The sequence below is a fragment of the Lutjanus erythropterus genome, chromosome 22, assembly GCF_056507025.1.
Source record: "Lutjanus erythropterus isolate fLutEry1 chromosome 22, fLutEry1.hap2, whole genome shotgun sequence".
NCBI lineage: Eukaryota > Metazoa > Chordata > Actinopteri > Lutjaniformes > Lutjanidae > Lutjanus > Lutjanus erythropterus.
The window spans coordinates 19,476,424-19,494,229 of record NC_139338.1 but is presented as its reverse complement, the minus strand read 5'-3'; the positions used below and the strand labels follow the sequence as shown (position 1 = coordinate 19,494,229).

General features: G+C 40.2%; 1 protein-coding gene across 6 annotated transcripts in view; it reads right to left on the bottom strand.

Moving 5' to 3' along the window:
- Window positions 1–17,806, bottom strand: part of pcloa (piccolo presynaptic cytomatrix protein a) — an 81,493-nt gene that overhangs the window by 17,550 nt on the left and 46,137 nt on the right. For 3 of the 6 annotated variants that reach the window (XM_084711400.1, XM_084711404.1, XM_084711405.1), the window contains exons 7-16: window positions 15,004–17,074; window positions 13,231–13,278; window positions 12,129–12,211; window positions 11,919–11,994; window positions 10,146–10,271; window positions 5,852–5,960; window positions 4,526–4,590; window positions 3,320–3,504; window positions 2,807–2,857; window positions 2,478–2,608 (exon numbers count right to left, since the gene is read on the bottom strand). In XM_084711400.1, coding sequence (XP_084567526.1) covers window positions 2,478–2,608; window positions 2,807–2,857; window positions 3,320–3,504; window positions 4,526–4,590; window positions 5,852–5,960; window positions 10,146–10,271; window positions 11,919–11,994; window positions 12,129–12,211; window positions 13,231–13,278; window positions 15,004–17,074 — 2,945 coding nt within the window. Of the gene's footprint in view, window positions 1–2,477; window positions 2,609–2,806; window positions 2,858–3,319; window positions 3,505–4,525; window positions 4,591–5,851; window positions 5,961–10,145; window positions 10,275–11,918; window positions 11,995–12,128; window positions 12,212–13,230; window positions 13,279–15,003; window positions 17,075–17,806 lie in introns of all 6 variants that reach the window. The other 3 variants (XM_084711401.1, XM_084711402.1, XM_084711403.1) reach the window with 2 other exon arrangements.

The window sequence follows — 17,806 nt, the reverse complement described above, 5'->3', positions numbered from 1 at the left end:
AACATGAACAATATTACAGCACCACAAAGTGAAGCCAAAACATCTTGATCGCCCCCCCCGGTGGTGGCTGGCTGGCAGTACAGGTCATAAATCCCGCCCTCTCCATTTTAGCAGATAGGACATAGGCCAAACTAAAGCATCAAAATGCACTTCAAATATTTTTTTCCCTACGGTGTGATGGCAGTGCTCGCATCTGTGATATTCTGGCCTCATTTTTGTATGGTGGGAGGAAGTGGAGACACGTCCTCCATCTTTATTTATGTCAATGCTTGCTACTAGGCCTGGGACTTTGATTTGTGTTACATAGTTCATTACTTTACAAAGCATCAAAGTGTATAGTTGAAAGTGCTATTTTTTAAAAAAATCAGAGGGATTAACACTTTGTCTTGGCTGACTACAAGCTGTAGTGTCGAATTTGGAAACACGTACAGTAATTTGGAGAGTAATTTATCAAACTTTGCACTTTCACCTTCAACAAAGCTGGAATTATGCTCCTGCAGAGATGTGTGTGAATGTCTCAGCAAACCCAGAGGGGTGTTTTAGAGAGCTGCAGGTTGTAAATGAATCAAGCTGATTGCTTCATCCAGCATCTTGTTGAGAAGATTTCTCTGTTTTTTCTTGTTTGGGAATACATTTCAAGATATTCAGCCACAAGCGATCATCTAGCAGTAGCCTGCATTGGAAACTAACTTCCTCTTTAAGGCACTTAAAGGCACCGGGGTGATTGGACGAATATATCAGCTATCAATGTCTGGCTGAGTCCCCACTTATAATTTAATTTTGCTAATTTAATGGTCTGTCTGTGAAGAAAGAGTGAGAGATGCTGCACACCCACTGAGCTAAGGAACGAAAGGGAGGAAAATAGGCTGTATACCCAGAATATTTTCACATCTAACTCTGTGGATAAAGGATTTATTTCAACCAAAATCAGAATATATGATTGCTATAACAGTGGAAAGACTAACCAAGACTGTTTTGGTGAGTTTTATTTTGTCTTCCTGTTGAATTTCAATGAAATGTGTTTTACAAGGCAATTAAACACATCTTAGTTTGGAAGAAGAGAGAAACTTGAAGGCATAAAAATATTTACTTTCATGACATTTTGTGAGTTTATGTAGTTATTTGATGCAGCGAACAGACGTAGCGTACTTAGCAAACCATTGTCATTATTCCGTCCATTTACATTGTTAAATCCAAATACATTCACATTTGTTTCACCAGTGAAGTGATTTGTTTACATTTTCTCCAGGGTGAAATTGATTTCTGATTTCTGTTTTGTTTACACTGTAGTTTGCTAAATTGCTTTCGATTGGACATGTTTGTTAGACCCCCCAGTCCTCACAAAAGAAGCACACAAGCAAATGTATCCGAACAACCCACATGTGTCTTGTGCGCAGAAGCATAATCCCAGCTTTAGACACGTGCCTGTCGTAGTTACTGCATATGAAACTATTATTTATAACCACCCGTTTCACTGCAGGAGCTCCATGAGGTTGCCAGGAGATCTGTGATGCAGCTGAAAAGCGTCTGTATGGATTGCAGCCTGTGCTCTGATAGCTGTGAGCGTGTCCATGTATACACACATGAAGCATATACACGAGCGTCTGCGCACATCTGCTTAAGTGCGTGTGTTTCTGTAATCACTTTTAGTGGGGCGGCTGCAGGGCCTGTGGATGCCACTCTCCCAGTCCCTTTACCCCAAGTCCCTGTCTGAAACCCACAGTGCTGTTTGCAGCTGCACATGTGAAACTGAGCAAAAACCCACAGCCGCATATTATTGCTTTTATCTAAAACAATCCCAGGAAGAACGCTCTCTTAAGGGACGTCGCACAGCAGAGGAGGTGGGAGAGTCAATTACATTACGGTGCAATCACAGTGAGACAGAGAGCCCTGGACTTACGAGCGAGTGTGGATCGTGTTGCACGTAAATATGAGAGCTATTGATTCTGACTACACTACAGGAGAACACCCATCTACACAAGAACACTAGCAGCTTCATATAATTTACATAATGTTTACGTAGTTCAGCAGCGATAAGGAGCTGATGAGTCTCGTAACAAGGAGTTCATATCAGATGAAGCCACTGAAACTACGTTATAAAACATCTGATGGACCTGAGGTGCAGTGTAAAAGTGCTATGGAAAAGAAAGGTCATGTGCTGCACACTGAAAGATGTCATAGCAAGCCAAAATCAATTGTAAATCGACTTTAAAATGAATGGACATTAGGTTTGAGCTTCACAAAGCGGCTGCCTTTGTAGCCTAAGCAGGTATATCGCTCAAATTCCTTGTCCAAAAATGTCTGAAAAAGACAGAAAACTATGAAAAAAGTCACATTTTACACACTTCTATCTCCCTAAACCGCTACAGCTGCAACATTTTTCTCATTTCGTATCATTAATCCTGCACTGACCTTCGTGTTCCTGTTCTGATCTACTTGAGGTGTGCATTCCAGGGTTTTCCACACCCTTGACTCACCCTCTCCCTGGCAGGAGATAAACTTTAACAAACGGGTCAGAGTAGCCATTGTTGTCCCGTGGGACAAGGTTTCTGGCCTGCAGGACATGAACGATCAAGTTGCCGAGCTGCTTGTCGTAGTGGATTTGAAGCTGCAGAAAGAAGCACATCGAATTACAAAGGATTCAAATGCATTTTGGGGAGAGAAACTATGCAAATACTCTGAGCTGTCCCTTTAACAGTTTTAAGAACATAAAATACAGGATTCACTTTATTTGATTTGATGTTTCTGAAATGCGAAAAAACTGTGCAACTTTCAAAATATCAAAATTCAAACTTGCTTGACAGACCTGTATCTCTCCAGAGATGGGGTGGGACTGGGTCTTCGTTCCCTCTGCAGTCTGTCAGAGATAAAAGCAACATGCTTAGAAGCTGCTGTCAAAAATCTGTGGGTGGATACTCTCTGTTTACTGGTGGGTGTTCATACTGTACAGTGCGTACTGTACTGTGCTGTGCTGTGATTTATGCAGTGCTTGAGGCTAAATTACAAGTTACACTCTTTTTATTTATGCATGTGTTTAATGTGCATTTTAGATGATTTACAAGTGGTCAACGTAATATTAATAATAAAAGAAAAGCTGCCTAATGTGGTGAGTTTTAAAATGTGTTCCACAGATTTTATGTTCAAACTGGGATGCAATCAATAAATAAGTCTGAAGAGGAGTCCTGCCAAAGTTGCCTTAGAAATCAGTAACAATGCTGTGCGTTCACAAAACAAAATACTGCAGGTCCACGAATAACCAGAAAGCAGAAGTTTAATCCAATTCTAAGCTGAACACGGCAAACAAACCGCCCTGACTCGCCTTGCTGCTGTGGCGTTTCTTGCTGACGGAGGGCGATCCTGGCTGAGCGGGGCTGGAGGTCGCTGAGGCGGTGGCGGGCAGGCTGGAGGAAGAGGCGGAGGTTGGAGCCTGCTGCTGGGACACCTTCTGGAGCTCAGCCGCCAGCTGCTTGGGGTCAACACCTGGAGACTTGGGAGGTCTGTCACCTAGAGGGGTTCCACCAGACACACAATTTTTGATGCAACCTTCTGTTTTGATGATCAAATCGAAAATGTTGCTCAGCCATGCTTCTTCCAGGCCAAGACATTTTCTAAAATGAGATATTTTTTAATCTTTTACTGATCTATAAAAAGTTGTACATGCTTTTATCTATTCCAGAGTTGATTATTGCAATGCTCTTTACTTGGGTAACTCATTACCAGGACAAAGAGGCATGATCACATCACCTTGGGGCCTGACGCCTTCCACTGACTCCAATTCTAATTGATTTTAAAATTTTACTGCTTGCTTTTAAAGCCTTGCTCCCTCGACAGCTGAGATGGAGCCCTGCTGGTTACTCCCTGGAACAAACTAAGTCTTTAGCTTCTTATAAATCTCTTAAAACTTTTCTCTTTGTGAAAGCTTTTGGAAATGTTTGACAGTTTATGAAGTTGTTCATCATTATTATTATCATTATTATTATTATCATTATTATCATTATTATTATTATTATTACAAGAACATCATTATGCAGAGGCACCCACATAAACCCATGCATGCAGACAAAGGCACAAACATACAAAGAAACTGTTCCAGTGCAACTAAAATCGATTTCCCACAAAGACAGTATGAGAAGCTGAGACTCTCCAAGGTTTCAGACCAACAACGCTCTGATTGCCAGTCTTCTTCTTTAACTTCTAAGCTTAATTCCATTAAAAAGGAAGAAGAGCAATAGAAATAATACACAGACAACCTCAAGTTGATTACCAAGGTTTAACAGTGTGGCTCTTCTGAGAACAATTCAGTGTTTCCAGTGTGATGCAGACAGAAAGAGGAATAGGCCACATGTAATGCATGACTGAACTTGAGAAAAGAGAGAATTGTAGATGAAAGCGATATGAGAAGAGTCTAAAAATTGCAAGTGACAAAAGTTAATTTGGAAATACGGAGTAGGCAGGGATGGTGGGGGGACGGTGAAGAAGCGGCAAATGCATGTTGGTGTCAGAGTTATAAAACGCTGTCGCTCACCTTTACTGTGCTCCTGGAAATCCAGGTGGTCGGTCCCTTCTGACTCAGCCAACATGTTAAGATCACTGAAAGACAGCAAAATAACGTGTTGTATAATCTGATAATTGCAACCAGTGATGTATGTTCCAACTTATTTTGGCTGATTGCCAGTACAGATATATACAGATATATATGCACATATTGTTCTTCCTCCTAATTGCAGAGAACATCAAGCTCCCTATTAGATGATCTATAACACATGGTCTGAAGTGCATAGTGCAAGTGCATTTAAGGCATGTCTAACAACACTTTACTGTTTGAACAGCACATACACTGGGTGCAAAGATGTATACGGTTGCTTTATTCCAAACCATTTCACTGTAAGTAGTGCCCTAGAAGCAGAGTGTATGCACGCTGTGAACCCACCTATGTGAGCGCATCTTGCTATCTGAATGATGCGCCCTTTAAGTAGCAGGAAAATAATGGGCCCTTGATTGTGGGACCAGGTTTTTACTGGTCAATAGCGTTCTGCTGCCTCAAGATAGCAGTGCACAAAATATGTACCTGACTATCAAGACTAACACACCCATAGGCGGACAGATGGGTGCAAGTACATTTGCAAACACACCATGAACACTGAATAAAAACATAGAAATGATCTTAAGATGGACATTTAAATTTAAGATACTTGATTTGGCTGCTTTTCTCACGACCAACGCCGAACAATCACTGCAAATAGTAACTTTGCTCTCAGTTTTGGACAAAAACTTCCAGACTGCAGACATGCTCACGTTGCTTGAGCATAATTAAAGTGTCAACTTATCTGCCTGACATATCAGCGTTTAACTGTTTATTTTTGGCTAATTACAAATTTTCATTTTAAAGCCTTTATCAGCTCATACAGATGGACGTGCTGATATTATTGTGCAACCCTAATTAAAACTAAAGTAGAAGAGAGTAAAGTAAAAGAAGAACAATATAAAGATAAAGAAAATAGGACTAATCACTTATACTTTAGTGGAAGAGCAAAGCTAACATTCATGACTTTTAAATAATTAAAATAGGAAATCAGATTCTATTTTAAAGGCGGATAGAATTTAATGTGTGATTTAGGGGAAATTGTGCTTTTCAAAGTCATGACAATGACTGGAAAAAAGAAAGAAGAGTAGAAGTAGACACTGAGGGGATGAAGAAGCAGGAAATCTAAAAAGAGAGCAATGATTAGATTAGGAAGATGATGGAGCAAAGAGAAATTTGAGAGTGATGATTAGAGTATGAGGTAAAAAATAAAAAAAATGAGGTTGCAGGAGAGAAAGAAAGAAAGAAAGAGACAAAGGTTATACTCACAGTCTGACACACACTTCTGCTTCATTACACGGCTGTCCGACGAGACCCTGAACCTCTTCATAGGTTTTCCCCGTCAGAAGAACGCCGTTCCACTCCAGGACTTGCATTCCTATACACAGTCACAAAAATACAGCGCAATTAAATAATGTCAGCTGATTCCATATTTTCACATTTTCATTTCACCTCAAATCACAGCAAAAATAAAGCCTTTAAGTCGCTCTTTTAGGGGACTGATTCATCCTAAAACTAAATTCCTGTTGACCTGGATGAGGGACCACTTCAGGGTCTAACATCGATCCTTTGATTGAATCCACAGTGAGCAACCTTTTGAGAGAAAACAAGCTTTGATTCTTGTACTCAAACAACATGTGCATCAGACTGCACGCCAAAACCGGGGAGATAAATGTTGGTGACAGTCCAAACAGCAGCTGTGTGACAAAGCCGCTTGTGGCGCACTCAGGCACAGAACTGACTTAAAACGAACGGGAAAATGGCCTCATGTTATATCAGCTCTAAAGCTGGAATTTGGTGGAAAACATTTCAAACGTGATGCATTCCCTAGTGAAAAAATAAATATGATAAATACATTAAATTTAAGCATAATGGAGTGTACTTGCAGCAGACTAGTCATAAGTGTTTCAATGCTTAAGTCAACTTGAAATTAGCTAATTTTGTATTAAGTAGGGCTGCACAATATGTGATTTGGATATTGCACACATTATATTATATATTATTAGCAAAATCGCAATATTGCATATTGAGATTTCGATAATATTGCGATTAATTGTGCAACCCTAGTATTTTTCATTGTAATTAAATTGATTGATGCATTTATATGAATCTGCTTATATGAATCCACACAGCACAGCAAACCCACACCCTGCCTCAGTGGCAGGACTTACACAGATTGAAACAGCTCATCAGGAGGGTCCTCTGTTTGCGACGATACTCTCGAGCTGCATGTGTGAGTGACAGGGAAGCTGCTGTAGTTTCAACCGGATATTATTCATCAAACTGATCACACTCTGAGGCTTGCATGTGAAAGGAACTTGACTTTTTCAGCGATCAGACACACAAGCATGTACTCAGTTTCTGTCCCTCTGTGACACTAAGCCTCCACGCCTGTTGAATCTGACAAAAATTTCCCCTTATTCACACCACGGAGGGTGATACGCCGTGTTCCCACTGGCAGAACCAAAGTACTTTGCAGCCATTCTGCTCAGTGTTGATGACAGGGTTATGGGTGTTATCGTGGTTGAGTTGTCCTCGTGGCTTAACAACACGGCAGATGCATCTTGACTCTTGGACCGAAGCAATCAACAGACTTTGTTCTGTACATAGAGTAATAACACCAGAGACTAGAATAGAAAGGGCTGGACACTGATGGTTAGAGACAAGATTACAGTAATGGGTAGCAGCGAGGTTACAGATAAAACCGTACTGACCATGATGTTTCCTTATGGTGCGAGTTTACTGATAGGAAGCAGATGACAAAACAAACCGCAGGATACAATACAGTCCTCTACATGCACTGTGATGTATATGGATTTTACAAGCTGCATGTGTTTACTTCCTGTCATACATTTAGCTTGTTGTTAATAGTATTTACCATTCGTACAGTGTTTTGAGCATTTTGATAATCACCTCAGTGTCTTAAATAACTGTTAGCAATGATAGCTAGCAGAGCCGGTGATTGTTGGCGCAGTAGAAAGACGTGTCAAGGAGGTTTTGGTGAGTTTTCTTTTGTTTCTGTCGAGTTTGGGTGAAGATGACTTAGCTAGCTAACTAGCTAATGTTGCTAACGGTTATCTGAGACACTGAGGCGATTAACTTGGCTAACTGTGATAAGCTCGTAAAACAGATATATATGTCAAAATTGTGTCAGTACAGAATAAATCAGAATGTAAAAAATATGCTGATGAAAAAACATTGAATTTAAATAAATTAGGAATCTTACTGAATCCTATGTTCTAAAACTTTTCCAAGAATTAAAATTCCGATTACCACTGAAAATCTCATGTGGATCACGCAGAAATCATGTTTGTTGGAATGTAACAGTTTTATTAACGTTACGTTTACACTAGGAATGAAATGATTATCAGTTTCATGATAAAACTGCCGACAATTAGTCTTACTGTGTCAAATTTGAATTATTGCTAAAGTCGTGTTTGATTACTGCGCTTTAAAAAACATTTTAATATAGACATGTTCCATATTATTGCCGTATTTGTTTTGCGTTTCTCTAAGACCTGCTACCACGCTGCTCTAAGAATGGCGATGTTAAACAGGTGTGGGTTGCATAAATTTTGCAACAAATATTCCAGTATACAGGAAAAACCCAGACAACAAACCTTTATGACTTTTGTGCTCCTGAGAGTGTTGCATGGCTGCAAACGCTTAGTTTTGTTTTTGTATGATCTACATTTATTAATTTTCCTGCTTTGCAATAAAACGTGCATTTATTCATTAAGAATGTATTATCATCATTTATTAAAATACGTATCAAGTTACACTGGGGATCTAGTAACTTCCACTATGTTGTAAAGAAAATTTGTTTCTACAATAACCACCAATTTCTCCACTATTGTCCCCATTAGTATTTGTTTTAATTGTATTTTTTAATTAGGCAGTTTTCACTGGAAGTCTCTAACAATGGAGAGAGAAAAACACAGAGGAGACAGCAATGCAAAAGGAAGTGGAGGGAGACACAAACAAGAACAGAAAGTACGGAAAGAATTGCCCACGCTCAAACACACACATTCAGAGAGCACAGACAGATGGATAGCACACTACACAGGTCCAGAGCGGGCGGTATTTCTCTCCCCCCCACTATCTCACCATCCATAGATCACCAGCGTGGCAGCTTCAAAAAGGCTCGGGCCACGGCTTTACCAATTGTCCGACACCCTCGATGTGGCTCAACACAGAGATTAAAGGGGACGGCGAGTAGACGGATGGACTTGGAGGGTGAGAGGGTTAACTGTTCCCAGACTCCCCCATGTGAAATCAATAGCAGCTCATGAAATGTGTTCCTGTTAATATACCGCATAGCAATTTATCCTGAGGTGGTGTCAGCGAGAGGTGTGTAAGGGTGAAGTCACAGGTCATATATGGGTTAGTGCACAATGGTGACTGTTGCAGTTTCAACCTACTGTTTTACTGATATAAAACACTCACTTCTGTATTCTGTAAGGTAGAAAATATCACATCTGCAGTTTTCTTATGTCTCTTTATTCTGGTATTGCGGCGGTCCTTGTGTTGAAGGGGCCACCACTATTCTAAATCAATTCCTCAAATGCTAATTAGACCTACAGAATTAATTTTCTTGTTGTAGAATAAATCTGATGTAGATCTTTGTCCCAGCTTAATTTTTTTTTTTCAGGGATAGTCAGTTCCATTGTGCCAAGGGCTGCTCTACTGCAAAATGGCCAAAAATAGAGGATGACATTTTTGGGGAGACATGGAATTCCTGCATGATGGGAGTCAATTTCACTATTTATCACAAGACTGGAACAGCACAGGAAAAATATACAGGAAAAAATACAGGAAAAATGCTGTTCTAATATGACTAAACTAATTTTGTCTTTGTCTTTGTCTTGGAGTTGAACCAGCCATCACTGAGAAACAGAGCTAGGCACGTAAATATATGAACATATATATATGTATGTGTGTGTGTGTGTGTGTGTGTGTGTGTGTGTGTGTGTGTGTGTGTGCAATGTGCACTGCTCTGTGTTTACAAAGGTGACAATACAAGGGTGACAGACTAGTTAGGTGTGATGATTTGTGGTTGCAAAACTGTTCTGCTAATCTTAGCACAAGTAAAAAGCTGGCAATACTGCAGACTTTATTCACACTGTAGTTGAACTGGAGATATTGAGAATGTTATTTGTAGAATCAAATCTAAATTCAGACTTGCAGAGTGTGTTCTCCTTAGTATTGAAGTGACGTTGGTGTTGTTGCCGTTTGGTAGATTAATGTGCGCTTCCTTGGCATATCTGTGACATTTCACAGGGGTAAACCAGTTTTAAAGGCCACCAACACCAGGCTAGGTGTGGTCATCCTAATGTTTTATGAATATTCAGCCTGCTCCGCTCTGCTCTGGCTGCTGCAGAAAGCAGCAGCACCTGCAAATCTCTTTTTAGGAGGTGATAAAACCAAATGCAAATTAAGGGCTTCATATATACTGTGCAGACAGTAAATAAGCATATTCCCCATTAAAAAATGTAAAATTTAAAAATTACACCATTGTCTTATAAATGCATGAGGGGAAGTTTAATTTGGTGAAAGAACTTACCTTCAAGAATCTTTCCTGTTTGTTCTGCAGCTCCACCAGGGAGAACTTTGGCAACGTAGGCTCCGATGTCTCCATTACTGCCAGGGACCTCTTTCCCTCCAACTACACGTATTCCCAGACCATTTCCTGCTTATGATGGAAAACAAAGGCAGATGAGTGTCAGTATTAATCAGTAGTTTCCCACAGGAATTTGACTTTTTGGCATCAATTTTAACTTATGAAAATTATTATGGGAGATGTCTCCCCAGCCTTAGCTTAAGCTACAATGACAAACTCAGTTTGTGATTTTCCCCTGTCTGTAAGCTGTAATTGAAAAATATTTTCACTTTGATGAACCAGAATCTTGGTCATTTTGTTCATTATTCCCATAATAAATCATGTAGACGCTAAGTGCAATCACCATAGGAATTTCACTAATGCTAAATTCCTGCTAAAGCTAACTTAGCAGAGTAACAGTACTGTCATCAAAGCTTTGACTCTAGTGAGATACATAAATCACATATTTAGATATATTCAGTTGTAGACACACTTATTATTGAACTCACTATACTGTAAATATTAATGGTTGACATACAACCAATGTAGATTTTAGACCTATAACTATGAACTGTAAGTAATAAAAAAATAAAGTTTTAAACATTTTATTTATAGATGTGTCTTTGGTTCTGCTCTCTGCTGTTTAGAAACAGTAGACAACACACATGTCAACTCTTCAATTCAGGCTGCAGTAACAATTATTTTCATTATCAATTGACCTGTCAATCATTTTCTCTATTTGTTGTTTGGGCCATAAAATGTCAGAAAATGGTGAAAAATGTTGATCAGTGTTTCCCAAAGCCTGAGATGAGGATCCCAAATGTCTTGTTTTATCAACAATCAAAAGATTTTCAGTTTACTGTCACAGAGTACTTAAGAAACCAGGAAATATTCACATCTGAGAAACTGAAATGAGAGAATCTGGAAATTTTTTTCTTAATGATGATTCAAAATAATTAATTTATTATCAAAATAGTTAGTGATTAATTTAATAGTTGGCATCTAATCAATCAATTATCTGCCAATCTGCAAACAGGTCACACAAAGAAAGTCCTGCACCTACACAGACCCACAACTTCCCTCGTTTTACAGCATCAAACACTTCAACACGGTTCTGGAAGTGAGAAGAAAATGACTGAGGCAAATGACTCAGTTCAGCACCAGGTCCTCATAAACAAAATGCTTCCTTTGTGGGCTGTTTGTTAATTGCGTAAGATAATCCTGAGTGTGAGGGATACGCCATTTTGAGCATGGCAATGACTGATGAGCGTGGAGAAGAGCCAAATCAAAAGGGAAGCCAGGAAATGAAATGTCTGCCTGCTTTGAGCCTGGAGGAATGGTGTGATGGAACGTAATGGCAGGGGAAGTGACTCGCCAGTTTTCTTGAGATCTGGCACGAATATCAAGTAAATAAAATGCATGAAGCGTACTAGTCATGCTCTGTAAAACTAATGAGACGTTATGATCAAAATTAAAATACACATTTTACTGTCTCTGTCCTTTTTAAATAATTTTGAATGTATTTTATGATCATTCAATAGAAGGAAAACAATGTCTGTGCTGTAGGCAGTGCATATTTGATGCAGTGAGTAAGCAATGGGGTCAATAAAATCTACTGCATGCATCACAGTCGATAACACACTGGCTTGTAAAACATGCCTCTTTGGATGCATATTATTCCTCCTCTTAGCATGCTGCTGCTGTTATGGAATGAAATGTAATAATGTGGTACTTTACCTGAGACACTGCGGTCTTTGGGATCCCTCTGCAGTTTGACCCTGAGGTGAGGGAAGGGGTAGTATGGGCCTTTTCCCTGTGGCCCATACACAATGGTGAGATGTCATGAATGTACAAAGTAAACGGGAAACAGTTAAGAATGGATTCTATATATAAACAGCATTTATGTGCCTGCGTGTACAGTACATGTGTGGGTGTTTCCTGTTTCACCTGTCTCTTCTCCTGTCCGTTCTCGGACCGTCCGTCTCTAGGTTTGTCAAACCAGTCTGTCTCCTCTCGTCTAAGGTGGTAGGCTTCGGGGATAAAAACAAGCACTATTTGAGAACCAAACATGAGAACCTGCAATTGTTCATCCTGCTATGCATGATGGGTTTGTTCAGCTCATACAAAGGTGATTACATGCCGTTAAGTACATTTCTCTTCATGAAAAGTCTATGCAAATTAGTGACTGGGGTAAAAAGCAAGGGTGGGAAAAATTGGGTTGATTCATTATTTCACCTTAATGTGAAAAAGGGGAAGGATGTCAAACAACATTTCACAGGTATTATAAAATAAAGCACAAAGTGAATAAAAGAATTAACAGTATTAGTACAGTAAGTAGCATTATCTAAACCTGTAATGTGGTAGTTTTCTGTGAATGTAAATGTTGGGTATGTACTTATTTCTCATTAATCTCTAACTGCAATGCAAAATCATTGAAATTTGAAGAATTGAGTCTTCGCTAAGCCCCTCCTCTGAACAGCAACTGTCCAATCATGGATTAGCAACCATGACTGGGCACCGCAGGCCTGTCAAGATTTGCATTTCTCTACACGTGGAAGCTGAGTCTCATGAGTTTGGACGGTGGCATCTTTTTTCTGGCCTTTCTAAAACGTAAAACACAAAAGCAAATGTGAGGAATGTATTAAAATGTTATTTTTACCTGCTCTAACGTAAGCTGCAAATGTTAGCTCCAGCCAAATTTGTGTTCATCATTTTGCTTCATGAGAAGCTGCTTTCATTGTCTGTGGAAATTAAGACTTGGACCTAATAGACCCAAATTACCGCCAGTTTTGACGTTAAATCTGCTGTCATTATCACGGTAAATTGCAAATGCACAGTACAAGGATGGAAAGCTTGACAGGTGTAGTGACAGTAACTAAGGAGAGCGGGGCTTAGTGAAGGGTCCGTTGCATATTAAAGTGGTATTTGTTTGTGTCCGTGACCTCCCCAACATTTTGTCATCATTTTAGGTTGACGTGCGTTTAGTTTGTGGTGCAGGTTAATGTGTCAACTAATGGATGACTACTAGAGAACTGAACTAATACTCTACCATTGGTTGCATCGTCTCTGTTCAAAGCCATCAGGGAATCACTTAGGGCTGGAATCAAGGCAAATGGGTTTACATTTTGTCACATTTTGCATCCCTTTTCATGAAAACACTGTCTTCAGCTTGGAAACTGTCCAGGTCATTGCTGCTTTAATTGAGCACTCCACAGAACACATGCATTACTGTGATGCAGTCGCGACTGGAAGAGTAGGCAGTGACAATATATTACTAACAAAGTGAATTGACTGTTTATGGCTTTTACCAAGCAAAACATATCCAAAGGTTATAAAATGGGGCATTCCAGTAAAGTAAGACTTATTTATGTTATTGCTTTAAAAATCAATTATCTTTCCCGTTGGTGTAATACACTTTTCAGCATATTGTACAATATAGGGTTCTCTTAGTGGTGACAGATCAGAATATAGTATGCTTTGAGTTACAGAAAGTGTAGAGAAAAATGAATGTTTTCTGAGCAGTTAATTACAATAATAAGACTTTCAGTAATATTCATGCATTATTGATTTTTTTACTAGATTCTTTCCTGTTTTATAATCCAAAATACATAAAATATTGGCCCACGCTACTAGAGCGTGTTAATTTTGATTAAAGTGGAGGTTGTAATACTTTAAGGAAATGCAATATAAAGAAACTTTATAGAAAGATTAGTCAGCATAAATGCATCAAATGCAACATAAAGACACTGATTCATCACAATACATACAAGCAAGTACTCATGACAAGACATGCAAGTTAAAGTGTTATATTTATTACACACATTCAAGAGTCACAACCAAAGATCATGCATTTCAGAGAATACAATCAAGACCCCCCTATTGTGACAACAGCGTCCTGCTTAAAACTATTTTTTCTAAGAATGTCATTATAATTTGGTAGCATTTTGATGTTTCCTATAGTTTGGTGTACTAATTTAACCCACAAATATATGTATACACTTAAAAATTATTATGCAATACACCAACATTATCCACTATCCACATTATACATCACAACTATTGAAGAATCCAAAAATATAATCCATGTACTATTGGCTATGTTATTATAATACACTGTCATTTTGAGGAGTAACTGCAAAAGAACTGGTTCAACTGACAGAGTTCGGTACCAATTATGTAAATTTTGCAAGTGGGGGAGGCACTTTTTCAGTGTATTATTTGTGGGAGAAAACAAGTTTTCTAAATCTGACCTAAATCTTGAGGGATTTCTCTGCTATTGTGGCTCAAGCCTTGTATGATTAAAAAGCAGGATTTGAAGACTATGAAAGTCTTTGAGAGTTGAAACAGCTACAAAAATGACAGCATGCTCCAAATAAAATACAGACTGCCACAAGTGAGAAATTGCTATTTGAGGAAGGAAACCTCCCACACAACGTAGCTGTAACAGAAAGTTAGACTGTAGGGTGTCATGCAGTGAACTAATACGGGAAAATGCAGACAGAAACAGTGCATGCATAAAGACACATTCAAGCACACATTCAAGATATCGGGCAAAATGTACAAAGGCATGCATGCACACCAGATATTAACTAATCGACCAAATGTTCTGACACCAGAAAAAAAAGAAGATACATTCACCACAGTTAAAATTAAACATAAAAACATAAAAAAACAGACACATGCAGACTTCAATTAAATACACAAAAGCTAAGAGTTTTACACAACAGTACTAAATGCGAGCAAGACAAACCATAACCAGACACTCTCAAGGTTGAAACATCAAGTAGTAAAAGAGTGACAAGGTGACAAGTCTGTTTTTTACCTTCACTATCTGACATGGTGCCCTGAAGGTCATCCAGCAGCACATAACCCCTACCCCTGGTTGGCTCTTCCCTGATATGTTGCTGCTGCTGGGAGTCCTGCAAGGACAGGCAGGAACCAAACTGGTCCCTTGAATCAGCTGAGATAGGAGGCAGAGGTCCCGCTGATGCACGAGCCATGCCCATGGGCTGCCCGACCGGGCTCAACGGACTCTCTTCCTCCGAGTTCTGGGCCACAATGGGTATTCGGCCACGCCCACTTTGCACAATGGGAAGGCTTGTGGGTTTGGTGCGACCAGAGGGGGTTTGATAGCTTGTTCCATCTCCAGATGCTTCACCGTCTCCTTTAAGCCTCAGTGAAGAGCTGGAAGGGTCTCGTTTGATAGACAAGTCCAGGCCATAGCAAGATGTGGGCCTTGATGAGGGTCTTGAGCGACTACCACTGGGATAGGCAGAGTCCAAACCTAAGCTCTGGCCCAGGTTTAGAGACCCAGCCAAATTGGCACCCAAGGTGGACCCCAGGTATTTTTGCTGCTCTGCGATATTCTTACGGAGGCCGAAGGTAATCTCATCCTGCGAGAGCCGACTGGATCTTGGGGATGCGCTGGTAGACCCAAGATAGCTGGTATAATCTGTGTCCAAACCTCTGTTGTCTGTCATAGAGGAATACTTGGAGGAGATCTTAGGGTCTATCAATGGAGTCTTGTGTTTTTGGTACAACATGGATGCCGGGAGTTGTTTAGCTGCCTGCTTCTCTAGAGTAAGTCGACTGATGCTGTATTTATCTGACTTTGGATAGTGTCTTTGGGAGTAGCTAGAGATGCTAGTGCTTGGGGTGTAGTAGTGCTGAGAGAGGCCTGTCAGTGGGTCTAAGTTTTCTGTCCCACCAGTACTTCTCCTAAACTCTTGTTTGAGCTGCTGCTTTAGGAGTTTCAGTTCATAAGGTTCCTCCATTGTATCCTCCTCATCGGGGGTCTTTCCAAATGTATGGAGTCTAGAGGTGGAGCCCAGATAGTCAGTAGACCCCAGATCTGCAGCACTCCGGCGCAGCAGCTTCTCTGCCTTTGCCAGCTCCCTCTCAGCCAGACTATAAGATGAAGACAGACCCGTAGAGCCCTTTGCCAGTTCTGCAGCATCTTCCAGCAGCATGTAACTCCGGGGAGTATGGTGATCTACATCTGTGTAGTAGGAATCGGAGACAGCTGACATTGGGCTACGTGCAAGACTTCCAACCTCCAAGGCTCTGAGATCAAGGTGGTTGCCATATTTGTCATACTTGACTCCCAGGTAAGCTGATGATGTGGGATCAGGCTGGCGGCTAATGACATCATATTTAGTTGCATCCAGCTCTGAGAGGAGGGCTGCTTGTCTGGCAGCTTTTTGCTGCAACAGGAGCATCTGGTGGTAACTCTGTTGCTGGGAGCTAGTCAGCGAGGGGACAGAAGAGTAAATTGAATGAGATTGGTAGGACTGGGGAGTCTGGTAGAGAGACTGCTGGTATTGGCTTTGAGGGTATTGGTACTGTGAGTATTTGCCATACTCATGCTTGGTTTGAGGTGGGACAAAGTCATCCAATTCTGACTGGGGAGCCGTCCTGGGACGTTCAAGACCATGACCTTCAATCTCTTCATCTTCACCACCTCCACGCCCACCTCTAGTCTCTCGGATGTTACTAACCTCACTGTCTGACATGTAGTCTCTGTCCTCTGCAACACTCTGTAAGTAGGCCCTTTCCCTCTTCTCTCTCTCCTTCAGTAGCACATCTTTTCTTCGATTAATGCCCATCTCCAAGTACCTAAGCTTGGCATCAATCTCTTTCTCCTCCTCATCTAGCTCTGCTTGTCTTTTGCGGAGCTTGGAAGACTCACGCTCCACCAGATCTAGCTCACGATCAATGTCTTGCAGGATCTTGGCACGTGCCATGTTGGAATTGCGGCACATTCTCCGGCGAGCAGAACCAGTGCTGTATGCTGTTTGGCCACTGGTTGTTGACTCATCCTCTGATGGTGGATTGGGGAGAGTCCTCTTAACCTTTTTCTGAGTGCCTGTGGGTGTGCCACCTGAGCCTTTCCCCTGTATGAAAGATAAACAAAAACTGATTAGGACTGTAGGAATTCAAATACTTTTCTTTGTCCCCAAAAATGAGCACACTGGTTATGACTTTCTCTGAACCATATTAGTCACATATTAACTTGAGATTATTGCTACATTTTTCAGATATGTTGTCATATTAAAAAAGGGGGAATTTGAATTTGAGTAGATGAAACAATATTGGAAAACACAGTTTATTGATCACCTTTTGTGCATGTATGTGCATGTATTCCTGCCCATAAATATTACCCATCACTCACTAAACTGTACACTCTTCAGTGTAGTTTCAAAGACAGTAACTTATTCACATAGAGCCTTTCTGGATCTCTGAAAGCTCAATATTTTCATGCAAGCTCAGCTTATTTCCCATCCTGTTATGTATGTATGAGATTCTCAAGAGTGAATCGCCCAGGCAGAAAACTGACTTCCATACCCCATGAGGGCCAGGAGCAACATAGGATTCCTAAGTGGGTACGTGTATTCAGTTGTTTCCTTTTATTCTCTCTCTGTAGTTATATGTTGTCCTTCATGAGTCCACAAATCAAAATTAAATAAGAGCTTTGCCTATTAGACTTCTTTTAATGTTTTCATAACAGTACAGTAGAATGAAAGGAATATTACTTTAAATTTAAGCTTTACATATAGTACACCTTTGTAGGAACACTCAATCTGCATTGAGTATGTAATGTCTCTATAGTCAGCATGAAAGGTTCG